Raw genomic sequence first — 19,719 nt, forward strand, 5'->3', positions numbered from 1 at the left:
GGAGATATGTATTGCATATCTCTACATATTTCTTTAAATTTTGTTCTTCATCTCTTAGCTTATGCATTTCTTTAACCTTTGGTTAAACAACCCAAACTATTATCTTGATAAAAAGTGTGTTTTAACAAAAAGACTCAATCAATGGGTGCGTGGTCTGGAGCTCCTTCACTCAGGCCCCGCCCCACGGTGGGACTAAAGGCAGCCCACTGCGCCTGGGAGCTTCCAGACCTGCCTCAGGAGTGCTTGGGTGGAGAAAAGTGCCCAGGGCTTTCCAGGGGCCTGGCTCTCACTTCTAAATTTGTTAAGTGACAACGACCATGAAAAATACCAGCTAAGAAGAATAACATGAGGGCAGTAATTTGAAAATAAAATTGTCTTCACAGATCATGTAATCATTTGAATACAATGCGTGTTAATGCGTGTTCTGGGTTTGGCATTCCGTTGCAACACAGGCATGTGCCTGGGGCTGACTGTGACCCAATAATAACTCTCTGCATATATGGCTGTGAACCTAAAACCAACGTTACAAAAAAAGCAGTGGTGAGGCCAAGTCTTGTGGCTGCGCAAGGTTCATCAGAGGACTGTCCCTCCGCTGAGTCTGGGTACTAGGCTCATGGTGTCCTCTCCTCTCCCCCCACCCGCTGTCCTCCCAGGAGGAGGACTTCATCCGACCCAGCAGCCGGGAAGAGGCCCAGCAGCTGTGGGAGGCCGAGAGGGCCAAGATGCGGCAGGTCCTGGACAAGCAGCAGAAGCAGATGGTGGAAGACTACCAGTGGCTGCGGCGGGAGGAGAAATCCTTGGTGAGCAGCCACCGGCCGCGGGTGGGGTGGGAGGCATTCTCAGCAGCGCTGCTGAAGACAGTGTGATAACAGTGCTGCCTGGGAGAGATGTCCACGCCATCGTGTCCTTTTGTGTCTCCTCTGCCCCCCAGCTGACCCGAGTGAGTGCTCCCCCTGCATGCCCGGGGCTTCTAGCTCTGGGATTCTAAGTGCTTTGCTTTGTTTCCTCCTCTGCAGGACCCCATGGTTCACATGAACGACAAGTCCCCATTGGTAAGTCACCGGGAGAGGTCTCTGCCTTAGAGTGAAGGCCGGGGAGGTGCTCATGGGCAGCAGCACCCCAGCTCCAGGCCCGGGGCCTGCTCATCGCTTCCTTTCTGCCTCTCACCTTGGGAGCGAGTCTATTCTCTCCTCTGACCTCCACGGGGACCCTTTCCTGAACTCTCACTTGATCTACATCCACAGTCCCCCCAGCCTCTTGGGAAGAAGGAACACCCCCCCAGGTCACTCTTGGTCAGGCGCTCCCCAGAGCCTCCCCCCTCCCATGGCTATGATCTCTAAGCCTCTAAATTCACTGTTGAGGGGGTCGGGGAACAGGTCAAGGCGGGAAGTGGGTGGTGCCCAGAGCCATGTTAGTGATGTTTCGCTTTCCTTCCTTCCAGACCCCAGAGAAGGAGGCCGGCTACAGTGAGTATTGGCGCCCTTCCTCTTGGTGGGAGTTCCCACTTGACACCTTGTGTTGAGCCGCCGTCCTTGCCCGTTGCCACTGTAGAGAGCAGCCGCGTGTACTTGCAGTTTTAAGAAATGTCTGCCTTGTTTTCACTCAGCGTGTCAGAGAGGCTGGGTCTCAGAGCTGATATCTACCCTCCCATCCCATTTGTCACCCTATGTCCCCCCTGCCCAGTGGGTCTCTCTCTGACCCGGAGTCCTTAGTCTTCTTTCCAGTTTATCTCCTTCTCACATTTATTTGGAGGAGGTGATGGGTCTCTCTTCCTATCCCTCAGTCACTCTGTAGGAGGCTCCTCATGTAGGAAAATAAGGTAGTTCCACTGGCCTCTCTCCGATGATGCTCATCTTCCCTGGGCCTGAGGGATGAAAGGGAGAACAAGGGTGGCTGAGCCCTCGGGTCTCCCCAAAGGCCTCTGCTGGAGTGGGGGCGGGGGGAGGAGCCAGCAGCATGACAGGCTCATCTTCATCATCCTAGACGGGTGGGGCTGATGATGGTGAGATGACAGTGGCAGTGATGACGACGGCAACAGTCACAGAGAACTAAATACAATCCAAACACAGACCCAGGGAGCTTACAGATGTCACCTTGTTTCATCTCACGGCAACGCTGAGATACGACAAGTTATTATACAAGTTATTATTACGCCCGTTTACAAAGGTCGCAAAACCACGGCACAGGAAGGTGAAGTAACTTACCCAAAGTCACACACCTGCTGATTAGCACAGCTCAGAGGGGAGCCCAGGCAGTCTGGCTCCAAGAACCCTTCTGAACAACCCCCTTATTTGCAGATGAAAATTAAGGCCCAGGGAGTGTACGTGAGCCGCCCTGGGGCACGAAGCCAGGCCTCATGACTTCCACTCCGGGCTGGCTCTCCCAGCCGCTCTGCAGGGTGCTGTGTGTCTTTGCTTCTCACAATGGGGCATGAATAGTGTGGCTCTTCTGCTGTCTCACTTCCCTGACAAATGCTCAAAGCAGACCACTAGGGAATTCTCACACACCTACCCCGTTAGCTGCTGCGGCACCAGGCTGGGGACTCCGCAGCCACCTGTGAAGACAGAGTGAAGACTGTTCCTCGCGATTGTCGAGGCCACCGTGTGTGCTGGCCTCTCAGGGCCGCTGCACAGGCTCGCAGGGGCTGGCCCACCCTCGCAGTCACTCCATCTCTGCGGCGACTTGGCTGGTTCTCTCTGTCAGTGGACAACTGTGCTTGTCCCTGACTACAGGAGGGCCATCCTCTGGAACTAGAGTTTCATTTCTCCAGATCCTCTGGTGGCAGAGGGGAGGGGAATGGCTTGGCTCTCAGCAGGCGCAAAGGGAAGGGCCAGGGTGCTGAGAACTCTCCCTCCTTTTGCAGCGGAGTTCACGGGCCCCCCACAGAAGCCGCCGAGGCTGGGTGCACAGGTATGTGTTGGCTCTGTCAAGGCTCCCCAAGACTTAAGACTGCCAAGATTTCAGAGGCCCCCAGAAATAATCTAGCCCAGTGTCCTCTTGATATAGCTGAGGCCCAGAGAGGGGAAGTGCCTTGCCTCAGGCCACACAGCTAATCCACGAAAAAGCCAGGGGAAGACCAGTCTCCTGTCTCCCGTGTCTCCTCCCCAACCTGAAGGACAGCTCATGGGTCCTGCCCTGGGAGCAGCAGGTGGGGGCCCCTTTCTCCCTGGAGCATGCCCCCTTGGCGTTCAGCACCCACATTGCTCCTGCAGCAGCCTGGGCTGGGTGAGGGCGGGCGTTCCTCACTCGGGAGCCGTGGTTCTCAGCCGTGGCTGTCCATTAGAATCACCGAGGGGCTTTTGAACCCCCCGCCCCCCTCCACCGGCCTCCGTGCCAGGTGATGGCTCAGTGGCCTGTTGTGAAGCTGGCCAGCAGGATTCTGTAAGGCTCCCGGCCGAGTCTAATGTGAGAACCACTGCCCGAAAGCAGAAGGGAGGGGTGCACCCCCAGGACAGGCCACTGCTATTTTGGGGAAAAGTCTTTTCAAACTGGGCCGGTGGCTGAGTCGGCACCTCGAGTGCCCGCCCAGGAAAGAATGGTAGCATCCCCCTGACTCGAGACACCCCCCCGCCCCGCCGCCCCAGTCCATCCAGCCCACAGCCAACCTGGATCGGACCGACGACATGGTGTACCGCAACGTCATGGAACTGGTGCAGGCTGTGCTGGACCTCAAGAATGAGCTCAGCCAGCTGCCCCCCGAGGCCTACGTGGGGGTGGTGAAGGTGAGCGCCGGGGGCAGAACTGGGACCGGGTGGTAGAGGCTGCTCATCCCAGCCCTGGGAGGAGGGGCGAGGGCGGAGCTCCCTGGTCGGCCCCGCAGGTGTCTTGACCCGGGAAGAACCCCCTTAGCTCAAGGCGGTCAAAGCCCATTTAGTCGTGGGAAGCCTCAGAAGGCAGCTGCCGATCAGGAGTGCTCTCCCAAGGGGAACATGGCTCCCTCAGCAAGCAGAAGGTGACCGGCGCCCTGCCCTTTCTCTCCCAGAAGGTGGGCCTGACCCTGCGGAAGCTGATCGGGAGTGTGGACAGTATCCTGCCTTCCTTGCCGGCGTCGTCACGGACGGAGGTGGGCGTCCTTGTCTCGGACGGAGCCTCCGGCTCCCCTTCGCCTCCACCTGCCCCCGCTGTGGTTCACCCGGGAGGCTCACAGGCCCCCTGGGCAGCCTCATGGCTGCCTGCCGAGCCTGCAGCAGGGGCCCCGACAGCGCGTCTGAGCTTGTTCCACGAGGGTGCTGAGTGGGCACCCGGGGCCCCGGCCGGCTTCCGAGGGCCGGTTTCCCAGTTTAGGTCTCGGGTAGCTGCAGTGACATCGTAAAGTGTGAGGACACACGAAGGGGGATGCACCTTCCCTTCCGCCCCTCCGGCGATCCTTGACCTGGTCTCCTCCCTGCTAGAGGGACGGCGAGTGTGTTATGGGAACAGCAGTTAAGGTTGCTTTTGTTGGCCATTGAATCTAATTTTCTTTATTTAAGTGAGAAACAATCACCGAAAACTAACGTAGGAGGCTTGGTGCTCTGCACTGAGATGGTGCCTGTGTAGGCAGAATAACGGCTCCTCAAGTCGCTCCCTGTCCTAGTCCCCAGAGCCCGGGACTCTGTTACCTTCCTTGGCAAAGGGGACTTTGCAGATGTGATAAGTTAAGGATGTTGAGATGGGGAGATTGCACTGATTACAATGTAGTCACAGGGCCGGTTTAGGAGGGAGGCGGACGCAGAGTTCTTGTGAGAGTCCGAGAAGGAGGGGTGATGACAGAAGCAGAGGTGGAAATGATTTCACATTTGGCTGGAAGGATGCACAGGCCAAGCTGGACAGGCAGGGACAGAGTCTCCCCAGAACCTGCTGGAGCGGGGCCCAGCTGTCACCTCGGCTTTAGCCCCGTAGGACCTGGTCCAGACTTCCGACCTCCAGCACTGTGGGAGGATACTCTGTGAGGCTTTAAGCCACTAGGTTTGCGGTACTCCATCACCGCAGCGATAGGAAGCTCAGTCCATGCTCTGACATTTGTCTGTCTGGAAACCAGATGTAGACCCTGAGGAAGCCCACGACCCCTGCACAGGTGACCACCGGAGCCCCCAGTCTGTGCTGCTCGAGACAGCATAGTGTGGGGGAGGGGGAGTTCCCCGCCTCCCTCTGGGTGGCAGCAGCAGCCCACAGAGGAGCCGGGGCCGGGCTGTGCTGTCTGACATGAGAGCGCCCTGCCCTGGGCACGAGGACCCAATCACTCATTTCACCCGAGAAGCACCCTTGAGTGCTGAGCTTGTGCTCAGAACTGTGCTAAGCACCGGGCACAGGTCAGTAAACAAAACCCCACAACTCCATCCACAGTCCCAGAGCTCTCGATTTGATGATAGGCAGCTCACAAATGGATAAATGCACTTGACCTCAACCATCCGCTCGAACATTGGGCCAGCACAAGAAGACACTGTGATAAGAGGAGGGCCGGTGGGGTTGGATCAGACGGGGCTGGCATGGGGTGGGCTGGGGTCTAGGGTGTCTACAATGTCAGTCCTTGGTGACTGGGCTCCGGCCCGTACGGGGCCTTGCTCGGCCCCGGCCTGGGTCTGACCTGTCCCCAGAGAACTTCTGACTGCTTCCGCCAACACCAAGGTGCACTCCCGCATGCCTTAGGCTCCCAACCTCTCCTGTGCGCTCCTCCCGCAGATTGAAGGGACCCAGAAACTGCTCAACAAGGACCTGGCAGAGCTCATCAATAAGATGCGACTGGCCCAGCAGAACGCCGTGACCTCCCTGAGCGAGGAGTGCAAGCGGCAGATGCTCACGGCCTCCCACACCCTGGCCGTGGACGCCAAGAACCTGCTCGATGCCGTGGACCAGGCCAGGGTTCTGGCCAACCTGGCTCACCCGCCTGCAGAGTGATGGATGGTGGGCCACCCGCCTGCGTCTTCGCCCCGCGCCTGTCGTGTACCTCCCTTGCCCCCGGCCCTGCCCCGCCTTCGGCCATGTGGATCTTCTCAGGGGGAAGGCCGAGAGGAGTCCTTCCCTTGCCACTTTGCACGACCCCCCTCTCCCCACCCGACACCCAGACTGTGCTGCTCAGGCTGCAGCTGGACAGAGGGGACTCAGGGCTGTAGAAGCCAGGGGGTGGCTACCAGGGCTCAGAGGGGGCACAGCTGCCACTGGCCACGCCCTTCTCCTACCTGCCGGGCCTGCTGGGGGTCCCACTGATGCCCCTAGTGGTCACGATGGCTTTATGCATGGACATAGCCGGCCATTCGGGAACCAAGCTATTCCTCTTCCTCTTCTGCCCACGGAAGTGCCCCGATGCAGAGGGGCCCGAGAGGGGCTGGTTGGTGAGGTGAGGGATGGACCTGGCTTTCTTGTACAGTGTATATTGGAATTTATTTAATGTGAGTCTGGTCTGGACTGGCAGCCATGCACCCCTGGAGCGGGGACCTGGGACACAGTCCAGCGACAAGCTAGTGGGGAGGCTGGGCACAGGACGCTGTGTGGCCAACACGCCAAGTGTCGAGAAGGAGAGTGGAGGCCAAAAAGGACTTGGACCACAATCCACTTTCTTCCTCACGCCCACTTTTCTCTTCCTTCCTTATTTTGCCTCCTCCTTCTTCCTTCCTCCTTTCTTATTCCTTCCTTCCTTTCCCCTTCCTCACCGGCTCCCCCCTCCTCTCTCGTGTTTGTGCAGGACACCCTTTACGTTCTTTCTGTTTGACTCGTGGATGAATTAAATTGTACTATTTGCTTTGTGGTTTGATGGCTTTGCTTGTTTGACCTGCTGTCAGTGGGGAAACACTGACCTCAAACCACAGCCCTCCCTCGAAGAAATGGATTGTGCTCAGCTGGGCAGAGATCAAGGGCTGGTGTGTGGGCTCAACCGAGGGGCGCCTGGTGACCCCCAGGCAGTGGGGTCAGACATGAGCACCAGCCCCTGTGCCCCTGCACCTGACCAAAGGGACATTCTCCAGTGGGGGCCCAGGGCAGCCCCCACGCAGGCACGTGAGGATTGCCAGTGGAATGCACTCTCGCAGCGGGCATGCCCACAGCCAGGGCTCTGGGGGAGGTTCTGGGGATGCTGACAAGGGGTCCCACAGCGCAATGAACAGCGGCTTTCATTTTGTTTGATTGCTTTATTCACATGCAAGATAGATGGGAGACGGACTAATGTGGGGGAACATCTCGGCAGCAGGAGATCCAGGCTGGGGGAGCCCGGAGGGAGGGGAGGCCGGGGCTGTGTGCACTGAGGCAGGGAGGGGTCAGAAATCAGAATGGGCCACTGCGGGGGGGGGGGGGGTCTTGGGAGAGAACTGAGGAGCAGAGGCTGGGGCTGAGGCGTCTTGGGTTTCCACTTGGTCAGGGAGAGGCCAGTGGGGACTTTGGAAGGAGAGGACCCCAAAAGGCCGAAGGGAAATTGGAGGCTCGCTCTGCTCGGCTTTCTGCCTGGGGTCCCCACACCGACCCAAGAACCCAGTGCCCACATCTTTTGGCTGCTGGGGAAGTGGTCTAGATGGGGCAGGGGTGGGGCCTGATCACCACAGCCAGGGCCATGGACTACTGATTCCGAGGTTCGAGAACAGACTGCTCAGGGCCGTTCAGAGCCGGTCAGACACGCCGTGGGGCTTTGGGAAGGACAGGGAGGGCCTGCTGGGCAGGGAAGGGGTCCTGGGTCCCGCGTGTCTGCATTTACACAGCAGTCTCGGGTTCGAAGTAATCCCCTCACTGCCCTCAGCCCCTCCTGAGTGCCCACCAGCCACCGCTTGCCCTGTGGAGGGAGGGAGGGAGGGAGCAGGCTGTGGGCTTGATGTGGCTCAGGATGGCCTGTGGTTTGTCCACACGAGTTGAAAGGCAGATGGTGCCCCTGTAGACAAGGACCCTCAACCTCTTGGGGCAGCTGGTGCTGAGCCATTTTTTTGGGGAAGGGGTGGAGGGCAAGGCTATAGGGGAGGGCATGTCTCAGGACTCACCGGAGCTGGGTGGGCTGGCCCAGTACCGGCATCCAACCATGCACCCTCCTCCCTCTGCCGAGGGTCGCCCTGCATTTCCACTCCACTGCCCTGCCTCCCCTCCTCCCCTTCCGGAAAGCCTTCGCCGCTCTACTGTCAGATCTGCGGTCTCAGACTCTGAACCCCTTTGTCTGCCTGGTTCAGACACCCCAACCCACCTTCCCAACCGCCAGCCACTGCTCCCCACACTGGACCAAGCTCGGCCGGGCTGTCCCCACACTTGAGGCTCATTCCAGAATCCACAATGTGCCCCCTGCGGCGCCTTCTCCCCTCTTCCCAATGACGCCTCCTTTGAGGTCTTGTGTTCTGTTCCCCTTCACCTGCCCCCCCCCCCCCCCGCCATCTGCTCCCCCTGCTCGGCCCTCCTGTAACTCAGTGTCCGTAGAGCTCCTTCAGGGGACGCTCACGAGCTTCACGCTGTCAGCGCCGCGGCATCACCTTCTGCAGAGCAGCTGCCTCCTTTCCTGCTCCTCGGCATCCAAACTCGGCTCCGGCCCAGGAGCTTCTCAGCACGGAGGGCACTTCCGCCAAGTGAGTGGGGCCAGGAAGTCTTCGATGGCTGGGACGCCACGGAGAGGCACCCGCAGTCACGGGGTGGGGACCCCAAAGGCGGACTCTAGAGGCAGCAGCAAAAACGGTCAGCTGTGCCGCCTTCGGGCGGAAGCCAGGGACGTGAAATCAGATCATTCCAGCCAGGAGCGGGGGCAGAAAGAGTCCCACGGTCCCCAGGATGCAGACGATGATGAACAGCCAGAGGAAGATCCTGTCAATGACCATGGCCACGTACTTCCAGTCTTCTTTGACCTGCAGGGGGAGGGCACTCAGAGACAGGCCCCAGCCTGGGAAAGGGGTGGGTCCCACGCAGGCCCAGCCCCTGGGAAAATGGCACTGAGGCAAGGGGTCCCTCACTGAGACCGTGAGAAGCTAAAATGGGGGCGAGTGTGGAGTAGCGTTGTCTCAAGACTCAAACAGTATTTTCCTAAGTGATTCCCGCCCTGTCCTGCCCTTGACATAGGCCGGAGCTTTCCCGAGGCTCTCAAGTTCCGGGTGAGAGAGGCTGGAGGGGCCAAGCAGGTTCTGGGACCACCCAGGGCCTACAGTGGTTTAAACACACCACCCAGTACTTACCAATGGGGAAGACTTCACTGCCCACATTGCTCCCGCGGCCCCCACTCACCCACCTACCCTAGAAGGTGGAGAGGGGGAGGGGAGGGGAGGTACCCAGGGAAGGTTGGAGGAGTTGGGGGGGCTTTGTGGATTTGGGGCTCACAGTGCAGGTGAGTGGGTCTGAACTCCTAGCTGCTCCCAGATTAGATCATGATGAATGTTTCTTATCGACTCCACAAGGCCACTCAGTAATAGCTTCCCTGCCTTTCACCCTTCCCTGGGTTGTTAAGAAGAATTCTGTGATCCTGAGGAGTGGCCGGCTCACCTAAGAATGCCGGACATGGCGGAGGCCAGGGAACAGTGAAGCTCACAAAATGCCCAGGGCCCGCAAATGAGGAGGAGGGAGACATCAGGACAAAGGAGGAAGGCAGCAGCCTGATGTATGGTGTCTCCGGATGATACTCTTCCCCCCCCCCCCCGCCCCCCACGGGGTAATGGTGAGAAATGGCGGAGTGGCGTGAGAAGCTCTGCACCTGCGATCCCTCCCTCCATCTTGCTGTCTCCCAGTCAGGCTTAGCTGGTCTGCCACCTGCCAATTCATGTCTTAAGAGCTGCCAAGTAGACATTCTCCCTCACTATTTATTTCAGGCTCCCAAGGCCATGACTGAGGGCGATGGGTCCTCTCACGAAGGAGACTGGTTTGGCCCACCCAACACCCTGGGGTAAGGTGATGCCCTTCTAGGCTGATAGGGTCACCCAGGGGAGGGGCCCAGCCCCAACTCACTGAAGAGTCAGCGTCCTCAGCCCGCAGGTGATCAGCAATATAGTGCACGCCTTCCAGTGCCTTCTGCATGCGAAGTGACAGCAGGAGCCCTCCCTTCTGCAATGGGGCCTTCGCCTTGGGACCGGACACCCTTTGGTGCAGACCACCATGGCTGTAGAGGACATCCATGGAGGAGGATGACACCCATCTGTCCTCCTCCTCCTCCTCCTCCTCCTCCTCCTCCATCTCCTGCGCATCCACGTTGGTCTCCAGCCAGTAATAGGAGGGGTCGAGCTTCAGATCTGGGGAGCCATGGAGCTCCAAGGGTGGCAGAGGCCGTTTCATCAGTAGCCACCGGGACACACGGCTCAGAAAGGCCCCCCGCACCCAGTGGGGCATATTGTGGGTGCGGGGGGAGCGGTGGTGGACATTGAGGACGAAGACCGTGATGACGATGGACAGGGTGACGAAGATCATGGTGAAGAGCAGGTATTCGCCGATGAGCGGGATGACCAGGGAGGTGGAGGGGATGATCTCGGTGATGAGCAGGAGGAAGACCGTGAGCGAGAGCAGCACGGAGATGCACAGGGTGATCTTCTCCCCGCAGTCGGAGGGCAGGTAGAAGACGAGCACGGTCAGGAAGGAGATGAGCAGGCAGGGGATGATGAGGTTGATGGTGTAGAAGAGGGGCAGGCGCCGGATGACAAAGTAGTAGGTGACGTCGGGGTAGATCTCGGCGCAGCAGTCGTACTTCTTGGTGTTGTAGGTGCCCGTGGCGTTGACGATGGCCCACTCGCCACTCTCCCAGTAGTCCTTCAGGTCCACCGTCTGCTCCATCGGCTGCAGGTCGATCTTGGCCTTGTCGTACGACCAGGAGCCGAACTTCATCTTGCAGTTCTGCTGGTCGAAGGGGAAGAAGGTGACGTCGATGCTGCAGGAGCTCTTGTAGATGGCCGGGGGCACCCAGTGCACGGTGCCCGTGGAGAAGAGGTGGGCCTTAGTCATGTGGTTCACCACAAACGCCCCATCTGCACTGAGGAGAAGAGAGGAGTTGGAGGGCCTGGCACACCCCACCTGCCCAAACCAGGCTGCAGCAGGGGGACCCCGACCACAAAGCCAGACTTGGCCAAGTTATTGGGTTTTAAGCCAGTGTGTGAGACTCCCCAAGCACACTGCCATTAATAGCTACTGGGGTTCTTTTCAAGCACCATTTTGTTTTTTACATTACAAAGTAGAAATATTGAAGAATATAAAAATATTCCAAGAATGTCAAAAACAGCCACTATTAACATTCTGATGTTATATCCTATATAATAAAGAGCTAATATGCTAATTAGACTGAACAGCAGAATGACCATCCAGATGAAGCGGAGCTGCGAGAGCTGGCCGAGGCTGCGAGGGGCTGCGAGGGCCCACTCTTGCACGAATTTTGTGCATTGGGCCTCTAATATACACATGTATGTGTGTGTATGTATATATATATATATATATATATATATATATTATATTTTTTGATTGCCCTATAGATCATATATATATTATATGTTTATGGGGTAGTGTAGTTTGATTTTTCTGTTTGTATTCATTTACTGGTTTAAAGTGATTATTTATGAGTGAATATTCTCCCCCCCAGCAAATGGTAAGGCCCTCCACTGGGATCTTGTCCACCTGGGATCCTTAGTACCTTGCTGAGAAGAGACCCAACATCTTTGCTAGTAAATGAGGGTAATTCCTTGATGCCATCCATTTACCGCACATTTCTGAGCCAGCCTCATCCACTGGGCCTACATGGAAGCTGTGGGGGATACAGTGTGAGACTCGGCCTGCCCTGAAGGAAACAGGAGGAAATGGGACACAGCCCCAAACACCCACCCCCCAAGGGAAGCAGGCTGACAGCAGCGCTCTGAGGGCTGTCTGAGCTCTCCTCAAGAACTGCGTGGGAAACTCGCTTCTGGCTGGAGCGAGCAGGGTCACCGTGAAAGTTGCCACTTGAGCGAGGCCTTGACTGATGATAGGACTTGGTGGGGAGATGAGGTGGAGAAGGTCCCAGCAGAGCATCCTCCAGAACAAGGAACAGGAGGCGAAGCACAAAATTCATGGGGTGCGCCTGGATTAAAGGGGCAGGGCCTGCTGTGTCATGGAGCTAGGCATCTAAGGGCCCACAGGGGCTCTGGGAACACTGGAATTGGGTGCCTGAACCCCTGATTCCCTCTAGGAGGTGGCGCAGTGTTCTACTCCCTAGTCCTATATAATAAAAGCGTAGTATGCAAATTGTCCCCTGGACCAGGAGTTGAACCAGGGGGCGGGGCCGGCCGGGGGAAGGGAGGGAGTACCCTGCCGGCAGCCAGCAGCTGCTAGGGACCCTACCAATGCATGAATTTCGTGCACTGGGCCTTTAGCCTTTAATAATTCTCAAGGTCAATCCTAAAGGCAGGAGAATCAGAACATGCAGGAAGTAAGAGACTTCTTTCCCAAGGAGTCATTCCAAGCTAACGATTAGAAAACGGAAACCTTTTAAAGAAAACACTGGCCCATCCAGTGGCATGGCTCGGTGGCTGAATGTTGCCTTATCAACCAGGAGGTCACAGTTCGATTCCCTGTCAGGGCACATACTGGGGTTGCAGGCTTGAGCCAATGGTGTGGGGCATGCAGGAGACAGCTGATCAATTATTCTCTCTCATCATTGATATTTCTATCTCTCTCTCCCCTCCTCTCCGAAATCAATAAAAAAAAATATTTTTAAAGAAAACACTGGAAACTTCGAAAGAGTATCACAGATCAGGCAAAAGTTAAAAAAAAATTTTTAAAGGCATTGTGTCATCACACATAATCACCACTAGATGGCCACATGCCCCCTGTTTTGAGGAAGGAGAGTGCAATTTCTTTGATCTTCCTGTGACCCTGGAATGGGGTGTTTGGGTGGAGAAGATCCTTCTTCAAATATAAGAATTTGGTTTGCACTTTTGTCCTATCGTAAGATTCACCTGTTATATTCCAGTAACACTAGCCAAAGCCTGATTGGCAATCCTCAAACCCCCGGGCACCTGTGATGCTGAGGACTTTGCGTCTGACCTGTGCCAGAAGCACAGGGAGCTGAAAGTCGGTGGGTCTTGGGTACCAGCTTCAGGGCACAGAGATATGGGGTGAGGTGTCTGTGATTCTGGGGGCAGCAGCAGGCCCTGGGCACCTGCGGTGTGGACTCCCAGCAGCCCATGCTGACTGTTCACAGAAATGGCTCCACTGAGAGGGAACCCTCGTGGTTGCCCTCTGGCCCAGCCGGAGGCACCAGAACGCCAAAAGTGTATCTTTTCCCTTTGTCTTATTGTTTTAAAAAACGGCGTTTCCAAAGTTGGCTCCAATGAATCGGGAAATGCTGGGCTGAATTGGTTTCCTGGCTGCACAACCTCTAACATTGAGATGCTACTTCGTGTACTGACATTTCCCGAAGGACTGGGAGGGTCAACGGCGTGCAGTGTGATCCAGAATTATCGGACCACAGGACCATTTTTTTCATGTCTGTTCCTATCTCCAGGATTTCCTGAGAGCCCCACTTTAGACAGCGTCCCATCTCAGATGAACACAATGCCAAATACCTTTTAATTTTAAACCCTAGCCTTCTAAATGAAGAACTGCCTGCGACCCAACGCCATTTGTCCTTCCTCTCCTCTGTGGCCGGGCTCTCTAGAGACCATCCTGCCTTGTATTGGCTTCTAGTCATTATGCTCAAAGTCTGGTCCTTTTTGGTCTCGAATAGAAGGCAACTCTAAGGGATACGATTTTTGAAAATACCCATGCCAAGTGAGCTTGCTGCCTTCGAGGGCGGTACCCCAGCCGCTGCTTACCTGTTCTAGCAACACCGCCATCCTGCAAAAGTCCAGCCTTAGGCATTGTTTTCACAGCCCGCACCAACCACGCTTTTCAAATAACAGCGTTGGAGAATCTGTATTATCCCACTCGCACAGCACCAAGCACTGATACATAATAGGTGCTCATACATTCGGGTGTATGGGTAAGAGAACAATACGAAAGAAATAAAGGCACCACGAGAAAAGGTCCGAGTAGGAGGTAGTCATAGCAAAACAGGACTTCCGAGAAGGACATACAGGTGAGACACAAGGGGGCGCGCTTCCCAAGTCCAACCCAGAAACTTCCCCCCAAGACCCCAGCGGCTTCCTACTTGTTGTAGAGGACAATGTCCGGGATCCAGATCATCTCCGAGGGGACTCGGAGGGATGTGATGTTGCCGAACTCGGCCGGGTTCCAGCGCAGCTTGTGGTCGCTCCACTCCTGTGCGTGGGGAGGGGAGTCAGGGCGCCTGGTGCTGGCGGGGAGGAGGTCTCCGGGCAAACACGGGGCAGCCCCGGACGCCCAGCAGCCGCATTCAGGAGCACCAGAGCTCTTCACCCAGCCCCACGGAGCAGGAAGGGCTCGGGGCTGGGAATCAGGAGTCTGGTGGAACATGGCCAATCTCTCGCTTAGCCCCAGCTCTCATGTTCAGAGTCCCGGGGCACACTTAGTTCCTAAGTCACCCCAGTCCCGCTTCTAGGCGTCTTCATTCTGCTACTCCCTAGCGGGACGTCTTAGCGGAGGGGGTGGGGAGGACCTCACCCATTTGCAGTAACATTTTTTAAAGCATCACAATGTACAGTTTTTTTTGCACCCGGGCAGGGAATGCCAAAAGGTGGAAGTATTTTTCCATTTCACAGATAAGGAAACTGAGGAGCAGAGAGGTAAAAACCTGCCAGAATATACAGCTAAGAAAGGGGAGTCAACTGGTGACTTTCAAACTGTGCGCCAGAGCGCCCCCTAGGAGTCCCAGCAGGGCTTACACCAGCCGGTCCAAGTGAATCTGTTTTCTCCCCCCAAACCAGGTTGGTATTATTCACTCTCTGAAGTTTCCTCTATGGCACTGTCACAAATGGTAATTACATGCGGATGTGCGTGTTTATTGATTTAATGCCCCTGTATGGTCCATGAAGCCTAGGACAACATCTGCATTGCTAACACCTGGCCCCTGGTAGATGCTCAATAAATGAACATCCCAGCAATGAGAAAACTCCCAAGTTGTAGGGTCTTATTTCTGGGAGGGTTTCCCGTGTCCCTTCTGGACCTAAAAGGAACAACCACTCCCAACAAAGAATGACTGGCATTGACACACAAGCCTGTCCTTTGCTTCATGGGGGCTTATAATCCTAATATATAAAAAGCCAGGGTCTGTCACAACTGAAACAACCGGACAGATGACTGAACAGCAGGCTGCGTGGGGCGACCAGGCCAGCAGGGGGCGGGGGGTGCAGTTTGGGGCTACCAGGCCAGCAGAGGGCAGTTGGGGGCGACCAGGTCAGCAGGGGAGGAAGTTGGGGGTGACTAGGCTGGCGGGGGGGGGGGCAGTTAGGGGTGATCAGGCCAACAGGGGGGTAAGTTGGGGGTGACCAGGCCGGCAGGGGTGGCAGTTAGGGGCGATCAGGCAGGCAGGCAGGTGAGCAGTTAGGAGCCAGCGGTCCCGGATTGTGAGAGGGATCCCGGATTGGAAAGGGTGCAGGCTGGGCTGAGGGGGACCCCCGCACCCCCCCCCCCCCCGCCCTGCACAAATTTTGTACACCGGGCCTCTAGTAATTAAAATAATAACCGCTCCCATCTATAAAGTCAACTTTGTTGGCAGCACTGGGGCTCGAACCCTGCCTCCTGGTCCATGGGCCGTTTTGCTTTTGTGCATTTGCACTAAAACAGCGCCATGTCGAAAAAGGCCCCATGCATGATGCCGTTTCCCCTCTAGGAATAGTCGTGTAACATTTACACAAATGCGTGAACCTGGGGAGGGATCCAGGGAGGAGAGGAAGCTGGCCCGTCAGAGGAAAAGCACTGCCCCTGCTCCTGCCTTCACCGGGAGGGGCCCTCACCTGCTTTAGCCAGACGTTGGTGGTCATCATTTGGTTCTTCTCATCCTGGCCGGGAGGCAGCGGGAGAGAGGAGAAGAGAAGTTAGAGCGGCAGAACCAGCCCCAGAAGACAGGGGACCTGGGGAGGGCTGACTCAAGCCCCTCCCTCTCCAGAAGGCCGTCTTCCATGATACAGCAAGCCCAGCCTGGCCAACACCCCTCCCGACGCTGCAGCCCTTACTCAGATTCTTCAGGATCACACAGGCCACTTGGGTCCCCTGGGCTCGTGTCCAGTGAACGAGCAAAGCATCTAGAAAACCCACTGCTAACTCAGTGTCCTCCCAGGAGGGGCCCCAGGGCTGGGAGGAAGGGAGGCTCTGATTGAGGTGGGCTGGGGGTACATAGGGACAGGCGCTGGAGCTGAGGAGGGAGGGAGGACCCCAGGAAGGGGGCCTGTGATCTGGGGGCTGGTCCCTAGGGCTCCAAGGGCGGTGGGACAGCCATACCACATCGATGAGCTGGGCTATGGACAGCCCGAAACGCACGATGACCACGTCCGAGGTGTGGGGCACTGGCCGTGCCCAGCGGTTGTAAGCCCTGAAGAGGTGTTTGAAGAGGCGATCCTCGGCTTGGGTGTGGGGGGCTCGCGGCGCCGACACTGTGGGACAGGAAGGAAGAGTGGGGTCTCCAGGAGCCCATGGTGGTGGGTGCCCAACTCCCTCTCCCATCAAATCAGAGCCACTCAACCTCACTCAGCCTCAGTTTCCTCATCTGTAAAGTGGGGACGCTCTCCGGAACCTATCTCACCACACTATTGAGGATTAAAGAGGATAATGTACATGCGAACTTAACAACCAGCACATGGTTGGAACTCAAGAAATGCCCGTTGCTCTTTGACTATTCTCTACGAAGGCATGGAAATAGTGTTGAGGAGGGGTGTCGAGGCAGAGGAGTGAGGAAGAAGTCAGACCTCGAGACGAGATGCAGCCCAGAACTGAGGAGCTAGGGGAAAGTGTCCCTAAATTGCCTGATGGGACTCTCCGTGTCTGCTCTGCGAACAGCTTCACCTCGTAGGGTTCTGCTGCCGGAGCGGGTGGAGGCTAAAATCCAGAGAAGCACATCAATAGCAGCAGTCGCCATGCACTGAGCGCGACTGTCTTCCAGGTGCCAGTCACAACCTCTCATCGCATGGGGTCCTTACAATCCACCTGGGAGGTTCGCAGCACGACTGGCACCTGCAGATGCGGGACACCGGAGCCCGGGGGGTCCCGGGTGCCGCAGCTGCCAGTGTCTGACCCGTGCGCGCCCTGCCCCTCCCTGTGGACCGAGCTGCTTGACGTCCCCTGCAGATTTGCCACGAGCCCACCCGCGGGACTTTCCTCCGCAGCATGTGAGCTCGCAGGTGTGACACGATGTCCTCGGGATGACGCTCACTCACCTGCTGGGGTCAGAAGGAGCCACAACAGGCCGAGCTTGGCCATGGGTGGGAGTGCAGGATGGGAGGGGCCCATGGCTTCGGAGGAGAGGCCTGGCCGCCCCTGGACATCAGGAGGAGGGCAGGCCAGGGCTGTGCAGTGGGTTGAACCTCGGCTGCTTCCCCGGCAGGGCCTCAAGCTGCTGGCATGGCAGAGCTCCCGCTGGACTCCACGCAGCTCCCTCTCACCACCAAACCTGAGCAAGCCCAAGAGAGGGTCTTAGGGACACACATCCTTGATACGGATGCGCCTTTGCTCCTCCCACTCCACACAGATGTGAAAGCTGAGCGACCAGGCCTCCCAGGAGGGGAGGGCTCTTGGGGTCTCTGTGGTTTGAGGACCAGCACCTTTCACGTTCTCAGGGTCAACCAGCTATTCTGCCCTAAGATAAGCCTGGGCTCGCTGGACAGAGGAGGCCACAAGATGACACCAAAGTCCCCATTTTTCTGTTCTCAGTGTTGCATGTGTAAAATGAGGGTAAACAGCCCAGGCAGTGTACCTCAGTGGTTGAGTGTCGACCTTGAACCAGGAGGTCAAGGTTCGGTTCCCGGTCAGAGCACATGCCCAGGGTTGCAGGCTTGATCTCCAATGGGGGATGTGCAGGAGGCAGCCAATCAACGATTCTCTCTTATCATTGATGTTTCTCTCTCTCTCTCTCTCTCTCTCTCTCTCCTTTTCTTAAATCAATAAAAATATATTTAAAAAATAAAATAAAATGAGGATAAACATACTGAAAAAGCGAGGCCAAAAGAAGAATTCCGGTGCTATTTATGCTAGCCAAGGGGTGCAAGTACCCAAATGCCAATCAGCTGAGGGCTGGATCGACAAAACATGGCACATCTATAAGATGGACTACTATGCAGTCATAAGAAAGGATGAGTTGCTGACACATGCTACAGCATGAATGAACCTTGAAAAATTATGCAAAGTGAAAGACACCAGACCCAAAAAACTACATATTCTATGATGCATGTATGTGAGATATCCAGAATAATAAATCTATGGGGACAGAAAGCAGATTAGTGATTGCCAGGTTTGGAGAAAAGGGAGTGATTGCAAATGGTGCAGGTTTCTTTTGGGGAGATGAAAATGTTCTGCAATTACATAGAAATGATGATTGCACAACTCTGTGAATATACTAAAATTCACCACATTGTACACTTTAAACATATGCATGTTATGGTATGTGAATTATATCTCAAAGAAGCTGTTATTAAAAACATGCTTCAACATCTTCTGGAATGATAAGAAATAGCCAACTCTGTTTAGACTGTGGAGACGAGACTGCAAACCAGATTGCAGGCAGCTGGTTCAAACAGTGCTTCTGGTTATGCGCAGGACACTGATGTCAAAGGTGTGAGTGAAGTGTGGAGAGCTGGGGGAAAGCCGTGTTTTTAAGTGAATGTATTACTCTATATAGTATGTGAATGATAACATGTGTTGCTGGAAAATATATGACTATTACCCTAAAAAGTTTACATATTCAAATTAGTGTTTTAAAAAATCAAAACCTTCCTCATTGGGAGACTGGGATTGTCTTACGTTCAGGCATATCTTGTTCATATCAATGTGTTAGGCTCTGGCCAGGTCCTCAGCATATAATCTGGCTCTCGATACAAATAGTGGGCACCGGGGTTTCCTTTTAGGATAATGAGAATGTTCTGGAACTAGATAGGGGTAGCAACTTGCACAACATTGGGAATGTACCAAATGTCACCAATGGTAAATTTTATATTATGTATATTTTACCACAATCTAAAAAGAAAAAAAGGATATGGCTGGAAGTGCTTTAACAGTGTCACCACCGAGTTCATGTGGGGATCAGAATTATTGTTAATGGGGTCATAAAACCCGTTCGATCTGGCTCACTCTCATGCCCCCAGGCCATTCAGTCCTAATTCTTGGAGTAGGGGTTCCATCACTGGTGCTTCATTTCTCCTCAACCTGTCACCCCACCCTCCCGCCCTCCCTGCAGGAGAGGCGTTTGTAAGTGTGGCTTTGAGTCTTGGCCCCACCACCTGCAGAGCAGCCTTATGCAGGGCACTCGACCCGCTGGCATTTTGTCTCATCTAGAAGAGAAGGATGGCACACTCCTCTGCCCCCGAGGATGTGTCCCATCCCTTCCGAACTTACCTGTGGCCATCAGTGACTTCCTGGCTACCTGACCTCTACTGGCACCACCATCTAGAAGTTTTGTTTGCTGTTAAAATAAAGAGGCGCTTTAAAATTCAGTCGTTTAGCGCTGCAGTCACACACGCACGAAGAGTCCCTGCTTTGTTTTCGGTTCCTTGTAAGAAAACAGGGCTGGGCGAGCACAAGGAGAGAAGATTCTCGGGTCCCCTTGGCTGACAACTCCTAGAAGATCTTCCTAAGAACTGTTTGCATTTGGGCACCTTTAAGGTTTGCAGGTCACGTTTGTGCCCTTTCTTAGGCATCACGTCACCCCGAGGAGGGCACGGGGGAGGTATATTATTGTCCCTTTTATATAAATTTTAAAAATATTGATGTTCAGAAATAGTGACT

The 19,719-nt window shown here is 55.5% G+C and overlaps 2 protein-coding genes across 6 annotated transcripts in view; one reads left to right on the forward strand and one right to left on the reverse strand.

The window, feature by feature from the left end:
• PTK2B (protein tyrosine kinase 2 beta) overlaps positions 1–6,715 on the forward strand; it is a 117,247-nt gene extending 110,532 nt beyond the window's left edge. For all 4 annotated transcript variants that reach the window (XM_008150733.3, XM_008150734.3, XM_028159331.2 and 1 more), the window contains 7 exons: positions 654–800; positions 1,017–1,052; positions 1,442–1,466; positions 2,864–2,910; positions 3,585–3,722; positions 3,983–4,063; positions 5,659–6,715. In XM_008150733.3, the coding sequence (XP_008148955.2) occupies positions 654–800; positions 1,017–1,052; positions 1,442–1,466; positions 2,864–2,910; positions 3,585–3,722; positions 3,983–4,063; positions 5,659–5,874 (690 nt within the window). In that variant the 3' untranslated portion in view covers positions 5,875–6,715. The remainder of the gene's footprint in view (positions 1–653; positions 801–1,016; positions 1,053–1,441; positions 1,467–2,863; positions 2,911–3,584; positions 3,723–3,982; positions 4,064–5,658) is intronic.
• Positions 6,716–8,567: 1,852 nt separating this feature from the next.
• CHRNA2 (cholinergic receptor nicotinic alpha 2 subunit) lies at positions 8,568–17,232 on the reverse strand. 2 transcript variants are annotated; one of them, XM_054716931.1, is made up of 6 exons: positions 17,160–17,232; positions 16,228–16,364; positions 15,744–15,788; positions 14,021–14,130; positions 9,865–10,876; positions 8,568–8,777 (listed from the first exon to the last, which is right to left on the reverse strand). In XM_054716931.1, the coding sequence occupies exons 1-6, from the start codon at positions 17,230–17,232 to the stop codon at positions 8,652–8,654; spliced, it is 1,503 nt and encodes a 500-aa protein (XP_054572906.1). In that variant the 3' UTR covers positions 8,568–8,651. The 2 variants fall into 2 exon arrangements, with proteins under 2 accessions (XP_054572906.1, XP_054572907.1); XM_054716932.1 differs by lacking the exons at positions 15,744–15,788; positions 16,228–16,364; positions 17,160–17,232 and having other exon boundaries at positions 9,865–10,740; positions 14,021–14,045.
• Positions 17,233–19,719: the final 2,487 nt, after the last annotated feature.

This window comes from Eptesicus fuscus, chromosome 6 (genome assembly GCF_027574615.1).
Source record: "Eptesicus fuscus isolate TK198812 chromosome 6, DD_ASM_mEF_20220401, whole genome shotgun sequence".
Taxonomy (NCBI): domain Eukaryota; kingdom Metazoa; phylum Chordata; class Mammalia; order Chiroptera; family Vespertilionidae; genus Eptesicus; species Eptesicus fuscus.